The sequence below is a fragment of the Heterodontus francisci genome, chromosome 48 (genome assembly GCF_036365525.1).
Source record: "Heterodontus francisci isolate sHetFra1 chromosome 48, sHetFra1.hap1, whole genome shotgun sequence".
NCBI classification, from domain to species: Eukaryota; Metazoa; Chordata; class Chondrichthyes; order Heterodontiformes; family Heterodontidae; genus Heterodontus; species Heterodontus francisci.
The window spans coordinates 5,974,407-5,993,072 of NC_090418.1; the positions used below are offsets into that span (position 1 = coordinate 5,974,407).

The 18,666-nt window shown below is 46.9% G+C and overlaps 1 protein-coding gene across 1 annotated transcript; it reads right to left on the minus strand.

Annotated features, from left to right (window-relative positions):
- Positions 1-1,161: 1,161 nt before the first annotated feature.
- Positions 1,162-18,443, minus strand: LOC137357338 (uncharacterized). The gene is made up of 5 exons (XM_068023592.1): positions 18,100-18,443; positions 10,687-10,813; positions 6,851-6,973; positions 5,894-6,011; positions 1,162-4,457 (listed from the first exon to the last, which is right to left on the minus strand). The coding sequence occupies exons 1-5, from the start codon at positions 18,441-18,443 to the stop codon at positions 4,267-4,269; spliced, it is 903 nt and encodes a 300-aa protein (XP_067879693.1). The 3' UTR covers positions 1,162-4,266.
- Between the last annotated feature and the right edge of the window lie 223 nt (positions 18,444-18,666).

Sequence of the window (18,666 nt, forward strand, 5' to 3'; positions counted from 1 at the left end):
TACGTTTCAGGTTGATGAGGTTCTGCCAGAACTGGTTCTGAGGAAAAGTAATCGACCTAAAATGTTAACTGTTTCTCTGTCCACAGATGCTGCCAGACCTGCTGAGTGTTTCCAGCGTTTTCTGCTTTTATGATGTGATGATATTGGGGCAAGCGACCAAAATCTTTGTCAAAGAGGTAGGTTTTAAGGAGTGTCTTAAAGGAGGAGAGAGAAGCAGAGAGGTTGAGGGAGGGAATTCCAAAGCTTAGAGCCCAGGAAGCTGAAGGCACAGCCACCAATGGTGGGAGTGATTAAAATTGGGGATGCTCCAGAGGCTACTGCACCTGGTTTTCATTAAGGGTTACTGAACCAAGGTGGGTAGATGGATCATGACGGATCAGCTATGATCTACTTGAATGGCTGAAGAGGCTCAAGGGGCTGAATGACCTCCAAATTCCTAAGGTTCCTGCGTGACCCTGCCCTGGGTCTGAAGTAGCTGCTCTTCTTCCTTTACTGGTTCTTGCTGGGCTCTAGCACCACAGGCGCTCCCAGCACTCCAGGGCATCGCCCACACTACAAGCCAGTCCCAGCAGGGTATCACAGAGCACCATAACCGACAGGGTGGGAGCTGCTCTAATCCTACAGGGCCAAGCAGTGAAAAAGTTCTGCACTCAGTGCTGCATTAATCCAGCTGTGTGTGGGTAGCTCCAGCTAGCTGCCATCTTCTCTTCCAAGGTTAAAAATTACTGGGCAGCTCACTCCACAGAAAGCCTGATCATCACAAGTCCGATGCTGCCCACACTTTCCAGCAGGACACTGAGCCCAATTGCATCATAGAAAGTTTAAGGCACAGAAACAGGCCACTTGGCCCATTGTGTCTGTGCCGGGCAAAACTGTGTCCAAGCTTGATTCAACCTTGGAATCATGTATGGCACAGTTCCATTTAAGGCAGCGAGCTTGTGCTTGGAGCTATGACGGGAGCAGGATCATCACGTCATCCGAGACCCCTCCCCCCACCCCAGACAGGTTATGGTGTGCAGTATTTCACATCTTAAATGAACACTGTTGCTATGCAACACTTTTCCCGACTAATTTTTTTTTTAAACTGTTGTGTTGGATCCCAAGACAATAAACAATTCTCGCTCTTACTCTCTTTCCATCTCACAATCATCAGATTCAGACTCGGGTATCAGCGGTCTTTATTTCAGCTATTAACTGTATTATGAACATACTGTAATTACAATAATTTCAATGTCCAAGCAAACAGCTCGTTGGATACGCCAGTCCTTTCTTATAGTCCAAATATTTCAAAGACAAGAGTGTTTGCAAAGACAGAATATATTCAGAAAGCTCCCTTTTTTATATATATTTTAAGTATAAACACATTTTTAAAAAACAGTAAACATATGAAACAAATACAAAATATAAAATTCTAGCAGTCATGTGGAAAGCTATTGTAAAAATGTAACATGCTGCCACGTGGGTCTAAATTTAGCTGCAGCTGCACAGGCTGCCACACGATAAAGCAGAAATTGCTCAGCAGTCTATGAGTGTTTGCTGGACAAACTAAAGTGAGCACAGAAAATGGTTCACTGGGTCAGCTTCGAAAGCAAGACTCGAGATTTGCGGAGAACACTGCCAAGTCTCGGTTCCTGCTGGATCCTCAGACACTTTCACCTCCTGTCCCAGATGTTCGTTTTGTGGCAGTGCTTCCCCCTACCTGTGATCCCTTGAAGTGATAGTTTAAGAGCTAAGACAAAAGAGGGGCAGTTTGCTAATTCACTGCACCAACCAATTCCCCAGGCGAGTGAGGTCCGTGCCCTGGGTGACCCTGAGAGGGAGAATATAGTGTTTGATGTCTTCAGTGACTGGTGGTCGCTGCAGGGCACAGAGTGTCTCGTAGACATTGATAACATTACGATTAGGTTGGGAAGTTTCCATTTGCTTCTGTTAAGAGTTGGTTGCTTAATTTAGCTTATTTTAGTTTGACTGGAGCATTTGTTTCTTCACTTGTTGTGATGATTCTTGTTTGGTGAGCCTGGGGCAACCCTTACTGGTCCATCAAAGAAAACAAGGCCCAGCTCGATGAGGTATTGATCACAGACACATCCGCAGGATACCTGCCGCTCTACACACAGTTCGGATATATAAAGTTTGAGGGGGGAAAAAAGTGCTATCATTTCCTCCTCCTCTCAGCTCACTAGAGATTCAAGCAGAGCCGGCGGGAGTGGGGGGTGGTGGTGGAGAACATGACTGGTTAGTCTGACAAAGGAGTGAGGCTCCAAATAAGTTTTCCAAGGCACAGACCATGATGGCAAAACATGCCAATTCCCTAATCCTGAACAGTAGTGGACATTTATCAGAGTCTAAAAAGGCCAACACATCTGCGGGTAACTGATGCTTGTGTTACGGGAAGTACCTGGAATAGCTTTGCTGCTGTCACCCAGACCCATCAGCACCACACGGTGCCCAGCCAAGAATAAACAGCACAGCTTAAAATAAAAATCAAACGCAAAGCCATGGAGCTGGATTTCATGCACTTACTCATTGAGTGTCTGATACACCACTTTTTATATAAATATCAATAAGAGCAAGTTTAAAAATAGCTATGACTGCAAGGTGAATAAGGTAGATCCGAATGCATTGTGCTTCAACAACTCAATGAAGCCTTGAACATTGAATGACAATATTGCTTCATCTGTGGTTTGGCAGATACATTATTGCCAGAACACTGTAAATCTATCTCTCACTCCTCCTTCAAACTCTTTCGTTCTCTTTGACCAGGCGTTTGGTCATCTTCCTAATCTCTCTATGGCTTGGTGTGAAAGTTTGTTTGATAATTGCTCCTGTGAAGCGTTTAACTTTGTTAAATGCAAGTTGTTGTAAATTAATATTTTGCTTGCGAGTGACTGGCACGACTCCCCTCCAGGAAAGGGATGGAGTTGCAAGTTCCGTGCTTTAGTAAACGGCAGATGCTCATCACCCCGTTTCAAAAATAGCTGCAGGCTTTTGGCACTTCTGATGATGATTTGAAAGTTTGATTTAAAACATGGCTCTAAGACTGCACTCCTTCCAGCCCACCTGAAACTGTAGCAGGTTAGGTTCTGGGGCAGTGGCAGGGGGTGGTGGTGGTGGAGGAAAAGGGTCCTCTGCTGCCTTGGAAATTTAATCATTCAGCTCACCCGTGTACACAGAAGAGGGAAAATGGATGCTTTGCAAGTTCGCAAGTACATGGGCAGGCTGGGTTCTGAGGAGTTCCTGGGATAGGGTGGGGGGGCAGGGGGGATAAAGTTTATAGTGAAGGCCATGCTCAGGGCCCTGCCCAGTGACCAGCGTCAGAGATGCACTGGCAGAAGATTGTTCACCTTGCAAAGGGCACCTTCCAGGCAAGAGAACCAAAACACCCAACAAGGACACGTTTTCTTCGGACACCAGGGATATATTTTAGTTTGCACATTAAAGGACGGTTGCTCATTCAATAACCCAATAAAATAAATTTCTAATGAGGCCAAAATGCAATTCAGCTATCTGAATTGTACCAGAATCTGTACTGAATAGATCTGTTGGTTTCATATGAATTTGAGCCAAGTTGAATTGGTCTCAGCAGCCGCCTATTTTACAGGTCAGCCTTTCCAGGCTCCTGGGAGTAAGCGGATTCCTGGGTAGCAGGAATTCTCTGCGGAACTTTGTGCAAATTCCCCTATGGATTGAAGTTATCAGCATGGGCTGTTACAACATCCTGGGAAAGTTATACAGGGCCTGTATCTAAGTCGTGTTACCGCTGGCCCTCTTTGCCGCTGAGTGAGGGAAATTAAAGTCAGAGGATTAAAAAAAACCACATATTGTACCCTTTATAGATCTGGGACAATTAAAATATCCCCAACTAGTTGGCAGGTTTGCAAGATGCTCACCTGGGCTACTGGGTGTCGGAAATGGGAACCTGTTTATTAAAAGGATCATCCAAGCTTTTTAATCGTGGCGGGCTGCTCAAGCTGTATGGGAGACGTATAACGTTTAAAATCACAAATCCATTCTCAAATACTTCCACGTCACCGGTACTAACTGACTACTCAGATAGGGGATAGGAAACAGAACGATTAACAGTAGAGTATCGGGGCTCAAGGCTGTGTGTAGTTTTAGACAGCCCTGGATGAAAAGAGATGCAAGAGAGTGAGGAAGATAAAATGTTGGTCATTAACCGTACTGAACAGGATTACCAAACCAACGTCAGTTCCCATCAGTCACGGGCGTTGCGATAGTTTTCCGATGCAAGTCCGTGACACTGGGTCAGAGTTCAGCAGCATCGTGATGCACTGCTTCCGGTGCAGCCATTTCCCCCTCTTCGCTTTCCGCCTCGTCTCCTTCACTGAGCTCATCGTCTTTCCGTGTTTTCTCTTCCTCTTTCGTCTTCTTTCTCCTCTTCTCCTCGCTGTCGGCTGACGCACCCTTCCGCCCTTTCCACACTTCAGTCAGGCAATCTGGAAATGGAGAGAGCCAAGCCGTAGACAATTAAGTCGACAGTCAGGGGTTAAAGTTGCACTGACGGGACAGATTCCTGGAGGTTTTAATCGCACGGCTTCCCCCCCGTCCCCAACCTCCCTACCCAGCCTTTTGTGTTGCATCTGAATATTTTTTTAAATGAGCTATTCAGAAGAAAATGAAAAATACACAGTTCTTTTAGTGCCTCTGCTGATTTTTCTCCTGGACACTGCTCACAGCAATGTCCTAAACATTAATCTTTAAATCCTGGACGCTCCTGGGCAATCCTGGAGGGTTGGCAACTTGAATTTCAACTTCACATAACTGTAAGCTGCATACACAGAAATTGAGATTCAATCAGACTTTAGAGAAATGGGAATACTGTATAACCGAAAACATTTTTCTTTAAAAAAGAGAGGCACTGATTTGGATTTTTTACATTAATTTGAACAGGGACCGCCATCAAACATCTCATTTAAAGATGTTTGCGCACAAATCATTAAAAGGTGGCAGTACAGGTTAACAAAGCATATGGGACCCTGAATTTTATCAACAGAGGCAGAGTACAAAAGCCAGGAAGTTATAAATCACTGATTCGGCCACAGCTGGAGTATTGTGTCCAGTTCTGGACCTCACACTTTAAGAAGGACTCGAAGGCTTTGGCAAGGGTAGGTTTAACTTGAATGATTCCAGGGATGAGGGATTACAGATGCGTGGAGAGACTAGAGAAGCTGGAGTTGTTCTCCTTGCAGCAGAGAAGGCTACGAGGAGATTTGATGGAGCTGTTCAGAATCATGAAGGGTTTAGATAGAGTAAATAAAGAGAAACTGTTTCTAACGGCTGAAGGGTTGATAACCCGAGGACGCAGCAGATTTAAGATGATTGGCAAAAGAACCAGAGCCAACATGAGGAAAATGTTTTTATGCAGCAAGTGGTTAGGATTTGAAACGCGCTGCCTGAAAGGGCGGTGGATATAGATTCAATAGTAACCTTCAAAACGGAATTGGATAAATACTTGAAGGAGAAAAAAATTGCAGGGATAAGGAGAAGGAGCTGGGGGAATGAGACTAACGGAATTGCCCTTTGAGAGAGCCAGCATGAAATGGTCCCCTCCTGTACTGATCCAAGATTCTACCAAAGGACTGCAACACTGCGTCTGGACAGCACTGAAGTGCCGGCCGACACTTTGCGCTGAAGTCCTAGAGTGGGGGATTTGAACAGACAGCCAGGTTTGCAAACCAGAAGCAACAGTCCGACTGAATGGGCCAAGCTAGATTTCCATGGTACAAAGTGTGTGATCAGGTACAGCTGTCCCCTTTCCATCCTCAATCGACTGATGGAAATGTATCACAGAAAGGTGTCAGCGCCAGAAATGAGGAAAGGACAGAAAGCTATTAAAAAAGAACCGCCCCACCCCCCACCACACTGGACTGACCTTGATCATCCTTTGTCAGCACATGGGACATACACAGAAACCTCTCCAGATCCAGGTCCTGATGTTGAAAGTACCAGTCCTCCACAACCTCCTCGTACTTTTCCAACATGTTCTCACACTGAAAGGACAAACACCAAGAGCTGTTGGAGATCAGACTGGATTCAGTACAATTGTGGATGGTGCTTGTTTGCAATGCAGTCTTCTGGACTCAACCTTGAGTTTAACAATTTTAGATTGTAACCCTTTGCCCCCATTTTGTTATCTTTTTCTTTGCTGGTTTGGATTTTTCTCTCGTTTCTCCATCTTCTTGATTTTGGACAGCAGCTGTTCACGATCCTGCATTCACACCATCTCCAAGTATATCTTTTCCTTCTTTACTTGTCCCGTTACCGCTCCCTGTAGCCTTGTACCAGGCAACCTTTTGTCATTTAATCTCTCCTGCCCTCCACGCTATCACAGATCTTCCCTTTTGTTCTTCTTCCCACCCTCTCTTCTTTCACCCGCTCAAAACCAATTACAGCTCTAACTTTCCTAATTCTGATGAAAGGTCACCGACCTGACATGTTAACTGTTTCTCTCTCCCCGATGCTGCCAGACCTGCTGAGTATCTCCAGCATTTTCGGTTTTTAATACAACTGCAGAGTTAGCTGATCTCAACTCGGGTGTTGGCCTCAGCACCATTTAATTGGTGGAGAATTGGCCAGGATTCCTGCTCCCATTTGCTATCCTGTAATCCCGGTTTGGAAAGTGTGGATGGGCGGGGGTGTGTGGAAAGAGGGTGATTCTCGCTGCAGTTGAATGATCTGACTTGCTGTCAAGGGTCACGCGCAAAGGCGGGTCACATACAAACACGGAACTCCTGGACAGGGTAACAGTACCCATGGAACTGCTAACGCCTTCAGCAGACAAAAGGAACAAAAAAAAAGGGACATCCACAAAAGAGCAGGAGGCTTTTACCTGTTTTTTCAAATCTGTGACCTCGGCCGAGGGCTCATCCCACATTTCGACTGGTATCCCTAGCTCCACCTTGACACCCTTGTTCACCAGATTCTTCAGAGTATTCATAGTCTCACTAGTGCCCTGCAAACAACAGAACACAATGCTCAGGGGGGACAGCACAGGTGGCCCTCAGCTTTCCTATCACTGACAAACATTAACCTAACAAGAACTTATATTAATATAGCATCTTTAACATGGTACAATGTCCCCAAGGCGCTTCACAGGAGCATTTGCAAACAAAATTGGACAGCGAGCCACGTAAGAGGATATAAGGGCAGGCGGCCAAAAGCTTGGTCAAAGGGCTAGGTTTTAAAGAAGCGTCTCAAAGACGAGAGAATAAGAGTGGTGGAGAGGTTAAGGGAGGGAATTCCGGCCCTTAGGGCCCCGGAAGTTCAATGGTGGAGCGATTAAAATTGGGAATGTTCTAGAGGACAGAATCGTAGGAGCGCAGAGATCTCGGAGGGTTGTGGGGCTTGAGAAGACTACAGAGTTAGGGAGGGGTGAGGCCATGGAAGGATGTGAAAACAAGGGTGAGAATTTTAAAATCAAAGTGTTCCTAGACTGGGAGCCAATGTAGGTCACGGGGTGACCAGTACTTGGCGTGAGCTAGGACCCCAGTGAAAGTACACAGACACTTTAACAGGGATTCTGTATATCCCACCCACACTGAACTGTATACAGTCTAACGCTCGCTGGTGTTTTTGCTTTCGGAAGTATCCCGCTTCTACCTTTGCATATCTTAAGCTGCCGGGACGCTCCGCGTGTACATTATATTGCAGGATCCTCTCACAGATGTTATCCATGGCATCCGCTAGTCGAGTTTCCCTATCAGACCAGGAGAGAGAGAGAATGTCACTTGGAGTAAACAAAGTCATTGCCACTGACTGAACCCCAGAAAGCCCAGAGAGGGGTGAGTGACTAGGCCGTTAAAAAAACAAATTATTGTTTCACTCTGACCTCCCAACTTGCACAAGCAAAGCAGATATAGAGTCATTGAGTGATACAGCACTGAAACAGGCCCTTCGGCCCACCGAGTCTGTGCCGACCATCAACCACCCATTTATACTCATCCTATATTAATCACATATTCCCCACCTTCCCTCAATTCTCCTACTACCTAACTACACTAGGGGCAATTTACAATGGCCAATTTACCTATCAACCTGCAAGTCTTTGGCTGTGGGAGGAAACCGGAGCACCCGGTGGAAACCCACGTGGTCACAGGGAGAACTTGCAAACTCCGCACAGGCAGTACCCAGAACCGAACCCGGGTCGCTGGAGCTGTGAGGCTGCGGTGCTAACCACTGTGCCGACCAGTCTAAACACTCTTGCTCGAACTATGCCTGCTACACAAAATCCAAGCTAGGTAACTAGTAAACGATCAGAAACGCAAACCGAATATATATATATATATATATATCATTCTTTGGGCCTCCTTATCTCGAGAGACAATGGATACGCGCCTGGAGGTGGTCAGTGGTTTGTGAAGCAGCGCCTGGAGTGGCTATAAAGGCCAATTCTAGAGTGACAGGCTCTTCCACAGGTGCTGCAGAGAAATTTGTTTGTCGGGGCTGTTGCACAGTTGGCTCTCCCCTTGCGCCTCTGTCTTTTTTCCTGCCAACTACTAAGTCTCTTCGACTCGCCACAATTTAGCCCCGTCTTTATGGCTGCCCGCCAGCTCTGGCGAACGCTGGCAACTGACTCCCACGACTTGTGATCAATGTCACAGGATTTCATGTTGCGTTTGCAGATGTCTTTAAAGCGGAGACATGGACGGCCGGAAGGTCTGATACCAGTGGCGAGCTCGTTGTACAATGTGTCTTTGGGGATCCTGCCATCTTCCATGCGGCTCACATGGCCAAGCCATCTCAAGCGCCGCTGACTCAGTAGTGTGTACAAGCTGGGGATGTTGGCCGCCTCGAGGACTTCTGTGTTGGAAATACGGTCCTGCCACCTGATGCCAAGTATTCTCCGGAGGCAGCGAAGATGGAATGAATTGAGATGTTGCTCTTGGCTAGCATACGTTGTCCAGGCCTCGCTGCCATAGAGCAAGGTACTGAAGACACAGGCCTGATACACTCGGACTTTTGTGTTCCGTGTCAGTGCGCCATTTTCCCACACTTTCTTGGCCAGTCTGGACATAATAGTGGAAGCCTTTCCCATGCGCTTGTTGATTTCTGCATCTAGAGACAGGTTACTGGTGATATATATATATACATATATATATATATCCTCGAGTTTTTTTCTCTTCCAAACCTTCCCTCTTTCCACCCTCTCCCTTTGACTTTCTCCCTCACCTGAAGGTGCTGACTCTTACTGGGGTCTGCTTTTGTGACACCATCCACTACCTTAGCCAGAGTGGTGAGTATGTGGAACTTGCTACCATAGGGAGTGGTTGAGGTGAATAGTGTTGATGCATTTAAGGGGAAGCTGGATAAATGCACGAGGGAGAAAGGAAATAGAAGAATGTGCTGACAGGGTGAGAGGAAGAGAGAGTGGGAGGAGGCTCGTGTGGACCATAAACACCAGTATGGATCAGAAGGGCCAAATGGCCTGTTACTGCTGAAGATTCTATGTAACTTTGCTGTAGAGACCAGGGCATTGTTTATGAAAAACCGCAAACACTCTTGATGCAGGTCTCACCCACAAGTCTGCATTTTTATTCAGGGCTAGTAAATCTGAAACAAGAGACAGGATTTAGGATTAACGTTGGTCTGCTAATAGTAAACATGTAACATCTGAAGATGTTAGATGTAGTTTTAAAATAGTCAGTTAGCTGATCCCATAGACCTTTCCCTTCCTGAAAATTTCCAGTTTGAAGTCTGAATTTTCCTTTTAAAGCTGTAAATGCCACAGTCTTAAAACAGTTTAATGTAGTTTGAAAGATCTTGTTTGACTTATTTTGAAAACCCTTTCCTTGGATTTATGACTTGCACTGGGAATGATCTGCCCATTTTATACTTTTTCTTATTCTCTCCCCACTCTGTGGTCTTTGAGAGTCACCGACCAACTCCAGATAGAAAGCAAGGCAAACTGCCCCCAGGCCTCTCCGAGCAGTATTCCGCAACCATCCAGCAGTAGCTGTTCCGCCGAGGGAGGAACACGCAGCCACTTCTCAGCACTCTGCCAAACTCAAAACTTACCATGTGGACAAACGGCGGGTACCAGCCATTGTCCCAGCCCCTCACAGCACAGTGTTTAAAGGGAATGGGGACATGCAGTGCTCAAGGGGTGGGGGTACACGGGGTAGAATATAGAGCCAAATACAATGACATTTGGGAACGCAGCCAATGCTTTCCTTTACGTCCGCCACCCACCCCGAAGGCAATGACATTAGTTGGGGTCCGTGACACCCTCCAATACCTCACCCAAATGCCCCTTCTTCAGGTGAAATCAGCTGACTGGAAATCAAACTGGGAACCTTGCAACCTCTTCCCTCACCTTTACATTATAAGCTGCGTTATGGTAAAGTGACACCAAAGTGGCCTTGCTCCAATTAGTAGCCTAGAAGCAGACCAGCAGGGCCAAGAACAGGATGGAGGCTTGTTCAGCTACATCTGGAGGTCCTGCTGATTGTAGGAGACCCAGACGTCAGCTGGAGATTCCCTTACATAAAGTAAAATGCTTCATTTCTTGCTGATATACTGGGTTGTGCCTTTACGCTCTAATCCATAGGAGAACTATTGGGGAAACATTTTAGTGCTAATATTGAAAGGGTAACACCCAGTAGAACACTGAAAATAAAGCATAAACTACAAGAATGTGCCCAGAGTAGATTATTGTCCAATACTTACGATGTATTGTATTTTATCCTTCTCTTGCGCTTCCCACTGTCCAGCACTTCCCCGAGCTCCAACACTTCTTTGGAACGTTTGGTCTTGTCCAGTGCGGACTGGAGCTCCACTGTCAGGAATTTGCACACTTCACACACGAGGGAGAAAACTGGAGTTAGTCGAATGATGCACTAGGGATGTTTCTCTCCTCTTTGTAAGGTCTTGCTTACAGTTTCAAATGCCCGCCTGCTGCACACAGCTCGTGATGCACCACCACTGACCAAACGAGGGGTGTGACCACCCGCTCCCCGCAAGAGGGCAATTAAAACCCATCTTGCACTTTGGCAGGATAGCCCTAACACGTACCGTTCCCGACAGGCTCATTCTCCTTTCACTTCACAATTTAAGCACTGAATCAGTATGGAGCCTACGCGGTGGAAAATATACTCGAAAAAACATATGGACTTTTTTAAATCTTCAAAACAATTACAGAGATATTGCAGATGTGGGGTTCTGTCAGAAGCTGTGGTGCAACATGCAAGGACTGCATGGAGTTCCATCCTTAGGTCTGAAATCTGCTTTTGGTTCAGAAAGGAGAAAGACCCAACTTTTATTTTTATATTCTCGGGTGGTTCCCCCACGCCTATCGTGTTGTTCAGTGTCAAGGCTGTTATCTATGTGGTTACTGATCTGTGGCAGCTGGAAAATCACAATTAGTTGCATCAAAACAAGGGGAAAGCATCCCAGGAGCTACGCTAGGAAGTGCCTACTTCACGCAAGACTTTTAATCTGATATATCAAAAACCTTACACCAATTTACAACATAGACAGACCATTCAGCCCAACTGTTCTATGCCGGTGTTTAGTTTAGTTTAGAGATACAGCACTGAAACAGGCCCTTCGGCCCACCGAGTCTGTGCTGACCATCAACCACCCATTTATACTAATCCTACACTAATCCCATATTCCTACCACATCCCCACCTGTCCCTATATCTCCCTACCACCTACCTATACTACAGGCAATTTATAATGGCCAATTAACCTATCAACCTGCAAGTCTTTGGCATGTGGGAGGAAACCGGAGCACCCGGAGGAAACCCACGCAGACACAGGGAGAACTTGCAAACTCCACACGGGCAGTACCCAGAATCGAACCCGGGTCGCTGGAGCTGTGAGGCTGCGGTGCTAACCACTGCGCCACTGTGCCGCCCCAAGAGCCTCCTCCCACCCCTCTTCATCAAAGTGGATTGAATTGTAAGTCATTGTTTTAGCAAGACTTAATTGTTTTTTTAAAATTATAATCTTCTATAGTTTTTAATTTAAAGGGTTTAGTCATGGCAGGAGAGCTTGAAGCCGTGGTTTGCTCCTCTTGCTGCATGTGGGAATCCGGGAACATTTCCAGTCCCCGGGACCAGCATGTGTGCAGGAAGTGTGTCCAGCTGCAGCTCCTGGAAGCTCGGGTTTCAGAGCTGGAACGGCGGCTGGAAACACTGTGGAGCATCCGCGAGTCTGAGAGCATTGTGGATAGCACGTATAGAGAGGTGGTGACACCGCAGCTGAAGGGACTTGAGGAAGGAAGGGAATGGGTGACCACCAGGCAGTCCAAGAGAATCAGGCAGCTAGTTCAGGAGTCCCCTGGGGTCCCGCTTGCAAATCGGTATTCCATTTTGGAGGCTGATGAGGCTGGTTCCTCCAGGGAGTGCGGACAGAGCCAAGCTTCTGGCACCGCAAGCAGCCTGTCTGCACAGGAAGGGGGAGAGAGGAAGAGCAATAGTAATAGGGCATTCTATAGTCAGGGGAACAGATAGGCGCTACTGTGGCCATCAACGTGACTCCAGGATGGTGTATTGCCTCCCTGGTCTGGGATGTCACTGAACGGCTGCAGGCCATCCTGAAGGGGGAGGGTGATAAGGCAGAGGTCATGGTACATGTTGGTACCAATGACATAGGTAAAAAGAGGGATGATGTCTCGCATCAAGAATTCAGGGAGTTAGGCAGTAGACTAAAAAGCAGGACCTCTCGGGTTGTAATCCCTGGATTACTCCCAGTGCCACGTACTACCGAGTATAGAAATAGGAGAATAGCACAGATGAATGCGTGGCTTAAAAGTTGGTGCAGGAGGGAAGGTTTTAGATTCCTGGACCACTGGGACCGTTTCTGGGGAAGGTGGGACCTGTACAAGCGGGATGGTCTACATCTGAACCAGAGGGGGACTAACATCCTTGCTGGCGAGTTTGCTAGTGCTGTTGGGAGGAGTTTAAACTAATTTGGCAGGGGGAGGGGACGCAGACTCCTAGCAGAATAGGGACACAGCTAAACACAGGAAAGCAAACAAGTCAGAGGGAATACAACGGAAGTAAGCTTCAAGGGAGTAAGACCAGGATGGATGGCCTCTACTTTAATGCCAGGAGTATTACAGGTAAAACGGATGAGTCAAGGGCAAGGATTGACACGTGGAATTGTGATATAGTAGCCATCACGGAGACATGGTTGAGGGAGGGGCAGGATTGGCAGTTCAATATCCCGGGATATAAAGTCATCAGGCGAGACGGAGGAGGGGGTAAAAGAGGAGGGGGCATTGCAATATTAGTTGAGGAGTCAGTTACTGCAGTAAGGAGAGATGATATCTTGGAGGGGGCATCAAATGAAGCTTTATGGGTAGAGTTTAGGAATAAAAAAGGGACAGCTACATTGCTAGGTGTTTATTATAGACCCCCAGATAGTCAGCGGGAAATTGAGGAGCAAATATGTGTGCAATTTGCAGAGGTGTGTAAAAATAATAGGGTAATTATATTAGGTGATTTCAACTTTCCCAACATTAATTGGGATAGTCATCGTGTTAAGGGCTTAGATGGAGTGGAGTTCTTAAAGTGTATACAGGAGAACTTTTTAGCCCAATATGTAGAGGATCCAACAAGGGAGGGTGCAGTGCTGGACCTAATTCTGGGGAATGAAGCCAGACAGGTGGGGGTGCATTTTGGTGATAGTGACCATAACACGGTACAATTTAAGCTTGTTATGGAGAAAGAAATAGACAAGTTGCAAAAAAAGGTTTTGGATTGGGGGAGAGCAAATTTTAGTAAAATAAGGCAGGATCTGGCCAAGGTAGACTGGAAAGAGTTACTTGTCGGGAAATCTACAGAAGAGCAGTGGGGGGCATTCAAAAAGGAAATGGGGAGGGTACAGGCCCAACATGTTCCCTCTAGGGTAATAGATAGGAGCAACAAGCCCAGAGAACCATGGATGACCAGAAACATTCAGGGTACGATGAGTAGGAAAAGAGAGGCTTTTAGCAAATACAAGGAGAACAAATCAATGGAAGCATTAATGGAATACAGAAAGTGTAGGATGGAGCTTAAGAAAGCAATTAGGAGAGCAAAGAGGGGATATGAGAAAGCTCTGGCTGGTAAAAGTAGGGAAAATCCCAAGATATTCTATAAGTATATCAATGGGAAGAGGATAACCAGGGCAAGAGTAGGACCCATTAGGGACCAAGAGGGAAATTTATGGGTGAAGCCAGAGGACATTGGTAGGGTGTTGAATGAATACTTCACATCTGTCTTCACCCAAGAGAAAGAGGATGTAGATATGGAACTTAGAGAGACAGACTGTGAGGTTCTTGAGCAAATTGTCATAGGGAGTGACAAGGTATTGGAGGTTTTGGAAGGCTTAAAAGTGGACAAATCTCCAGGTCCAGACGATGTGTGTCCCAGGATGCTGTAGGAGGCGAGGGTGGAGATTGCAGGGGCTCTGACCCTAATTTTTAATTCCTCTCTGGCCACGTGGGAGGTGCCAGAGGACTGGAGAACAGCTAACGCGGTCCCACTATTTAAGAAAGGTTGTAGAGATAAGCCAGGGAACTACAGACCAGTGACTCTCACATCAGTGGTACGGAAACTATTGGAGAAAATTCTGAAGGAGAGAATCTATCTCCACTTGGAGAGGCAAAATTTGATTGGTAATAGTCAGCATGGCTTTGTCAGAGGGAGGTCATGCCTAACAAATTTGATTGAATTTTTTGAGCATGTGACCAGGTGTGTAGATGAGGGTAGTGCAGTTGATGTAGTTTACATAGATTTCAGCAAAGCCTTTGACAAAGTCCCACATGGGAGACTTATCAAGAAAGCAAATGCACATGGGATACAAGGTAACTTGATAAGGTGGATTCAAAATTGGCTTAGCTGTAAGAGACAGAGAGTGATGACAGACTGGAAACCAGTGTCCAGTGGTGTACCACAGGGATCTGTGCTGGGTCCCCTATTGTTTGTCATTTATATAAACGACATAGATGACTATGGAGGGGGTACAATCAGTAAGTTCGCGGATGACACAAAGATTGGCCGAGTGGTTAACAGTGAGGTGGAGTGTCTTAGGTTACAGGAAGATATAGATGGGATGGTCAAATGGGCAGAAAAGTGGCAGATGGAATTGAATGCTGAAGAGTGTGAGGTGATACACTTTGGAAGGTGTAATGTAACACGGAAGTATTCAATGAATGGCCTGACACTGGGAAGTTCCGAGGAACAAAGGGACCTTGGCATGCTTGTCCATAGATCTCTGAAGGCAGGTTAATAGGGTGGTGAAAAAGGCATATGGGACACTTGCCTTTATCAATCGAGGCATAGATTACAAAAGCAGGGAGGTCATGTTGGAGTTGTACAGAACTTTGGTAAGGCCACAGCTGGAGCACTGAGTGCAATTCTGGTCGCCACATCATAGGAAGGATGTGATTGCACTGGAGGGGATGCAGAGGCGATTCACCAGGATGTTGCCTGGGATGGAACATTTAAGCTTTGAAGAGAAGTTGGATAGGCTTGGGTTGTTTTCGCTGGAGCAGAGAAGACTGAGGGGTGACCTGATCGAGGTGTACAAGATTATGAGGGGCATGGACTGGGTGGATAGGGAGCAGCTGTTCCCCTTAGTTGAAGGGTCAGTTACGAGGGGTCACAAGTTTAAGGTGAGGGGCGGGAGGTTTAAGGGGGATTTGAGGAAGAACTTTTTTACCCAGAGGGTGGTGACGGTCTGGAATGCCCTGCCTGGAAGGGTGGTAGATGCAGGTTGCCTCACATCCTTTAAAAAGTACCTGGATGAGCATTTGGCACGTCATAACATTCAAGGTTATGGGCCAAGTGCTGGCAAATGGGATTAGGTAGACAGGTCAGGTGTTTTAATGCATCGGTGCAGACTCGATGGGCCGAAGGGCCTCTTCTGCACTGTATTATTCTGTGACCCTATCAGCATATCCTTCTATCTGTTCTCATGTACCTACCTAGCTTTCACCTCATCTGACCCAAGTTCCAGATTTCCACTACCCTATGTGATAGATATGTATCATACATATAAGGTCTGTATGTGTCAGATGTAAAATCCTTGCTTTTAAATGTTTCTGTGGTCTTGCCTGACATGATCTCTGTGCTACTTCAATTCTGGCCCCTCGAGCATCCCTGATTTTAACTGCTCCAATATTGGTGGCCATTCCTTCAGCTGTCTGGGCCCTAAACTCCAGAATTCCCTCCCTAAACCTCTCCGCCTCTCTCCTCTTTTGAGAGGCTCATTAAAAGCTAATGTCTTTGACCAAGCTTTGAGCACCTGTCCTAATATCTCATTATGTAGCTTGGCGTCAAATATTTGCTTACTAATTGCTCCTTGGGTTTGGGGGGGGGGGGGGGGTAGGTGTTTATTATGTTAAAGCTGCTATATAAATTCAAGTCTTGCTTTCTTTAGAAGGTGATATGTGTGTTTAGAGAGATAAATATACAATTTTATATATGTGGACAACAACCACCTGCATTTATATAGCACCTTTCACAACCACCAGATGTCCCAAAGCGTTTCACAGCCCACAAAGCACTTTTTCGAACTGGAGTCACTGTTGTAACGTAGAAAGCGCAGCAGCCAATTGGCTTAGTGGCAGGAGGCAGAGGGTAATGGTCGAGGGTTGTTTCTGCGAGTGGAAGCCGGTGACCAGTGGTGTACCGCAGGGATCGGTGCTGGGACACTTGCTGTTAGTAGTGTACATTAATGATTTAGACGTGAATATAGGAGGTATGATCAGTAAGTTCATGGATGACACACAAATTGGTGTCGTAAATAGTGAGCAGGATACCCTTAGATTACAGGACAATATAGATGGGCTGGTAAGATGGTCAGAGCAGTGGCAAATGGAATTTAATCCTGAGAAGTGTGAGGTGATGCATTTTGGGAGGACTAACAAGGTACGGGAATATACAATGGATGGTAGGTCCCTCGGAAGTACAGAGGGACCTTGGTGTACTTATCCATAGATCATTGAAGGCAGCAGCACAGGTAGATAAGGGGGTCAGGAAGGGATATGGGATACTTGCCTTTATTAGCCGAGGCATAGAATATAAGAACAGGAAAGTTATGATGGAGCTGTATAAAACGCTAGTTAGGCCACAGCTGGAGTACTGTGTATAGTTCTGGTCACCACACTATAGGAAGGATGTGATTGCACTGGAGAGGGTGCAGAGGAGATTCACCAGGATGTTGCCTGGGATGGAGCATTTCAGCTATGAAGAGAGACCGAAAAGGCTAGGGTTGTTTTCCTTAGAGCAGTGAAGGCTGAGGGGGGGACATGATTGAGGTATACAAAATTATGAGGGGCATTGATAGGTTTCCCTTAGCGGAGGGGTCAATAACCAGGGGGCATAGATTCAAGGTGAGGGGCAGGAGGTTTTGATGCGATTTGAGGAAAAAAATTTTCACCCAGAGGGTGGTTGGAATCTGGAACACACTGCCTGAAGAGGTGGTAGAAGCAGGAACCCTCACAACAATTAAGAAGTATTTAGATGAGCACTTGAAACGCCATAGCATACGCGGCTACGGGCCAAGTGCTGGAAAATGGGATTAGAATAGGTAGGTGCTTGATGGCCGGCACAGACGCGATGGACTGCAGGGCCTGTTTCTGTGCTGTCTGACTCTAAGCTCCCACAAACAGCAATGTGATAATGACCGGATCATCTGTTTTTGTGCTGTTGATTGAGGGATAAATATTGGCCCCAGGGAGAACTCCCCCACCCCTTTGTTGAAATAGTGTCAGTGCGATCATTTTCCGTGCAGCTGAGCTTTGTCTGATAGAGGGCACCTCTGACAGTGCAGCACTCCCACCGGGTGTATCAGCATGGAGGTTTGCCTCTGGAGTGGGGCTCGAACCCACAACCTTCTGACTCAGAGTGCTACCCACTGAGCCAGGGCAGACACTATTATAATACTGCATTATAAACCTAATTGCAGCATCTCCACCATAGCTCACCGCCATCTTGGATGCCTGGTTGCTACGGGTAACCAATTTTAACCTTTTACCTTTCCTTAAACCCCAACCCCCCGCCCCCCCCCCCCAAAAAAACGTTTTATCCCACATCGTGGCCCCTCCCCTCCCCAACGCCAACGGAGCGGCCTCCTGCTTCCTCACCTTCGCATTTGGTGGGCAGCCTCTCGGCCTCCGACTCCTCCGCTGCCGCTCCGCTGGCGAGCAGCGGGATAAGAAGCAGCAGCAGCCGCCGCCAGCTCAGCATCGTCCCCGCATCCGGGCACCCTTCCGGCTCGAGCTGGCAGGCGGCAGCCAATCACCAACGAGTGGGACGCCGCTGTTCTCACCCCCCCCCCACGTGGGAGCCCGTCTACGTCATCACGCCCCTGACGTCGACACTGCCCCTTCGCTATTGGCTGTGGCTTCAATTTGAATCTCCCGCTCTGCTGGGGTTGAAACACTCTCTGTGGGATGAAAACCCACGTTAGAGGGTGGCCCACAAACATAAATCACTAATAAATACAACTGATTCTGGAAAAGCTTATTTACCCAATTATGCAACCTAACCTTTAGCCCAAATTAGCAGAGGGTTGAGGGGTGACCTGATTGGCAGGGTGGATGTATATATACAAATATCCAGGCTGTTCATTCCCCACCGAGACATGGGCTGCAGAGCCCGTGAGTCACAAAAACTACACGTGGCCTGGGAGTCCATGAAGGTGCATAAAA

Coding starts and splice junctions, on each gene's coding strand:
- LOC137357338 (XM_068023592.1), bottom strand. CDS start 18,443: ATGTTTGTGGGCCACCCTCTAACGTGGGTTTTCATCCCACAGAGAGTG. Junction 10,814..18,099: donor GCTGCCCACCAAATGCGAAG/GTGAGGAAGCAG, acceptor TCGTGTGTGAAG/TGTGCAAATTCCTGACAGTG. Junction 4,458..5,893: donor GCTGACAAAGGATGATCAAG/GTCAGTCCAGTG, acceptor CTCCATTTCCAG/ATTGCCTGACTGAAGTGTGG.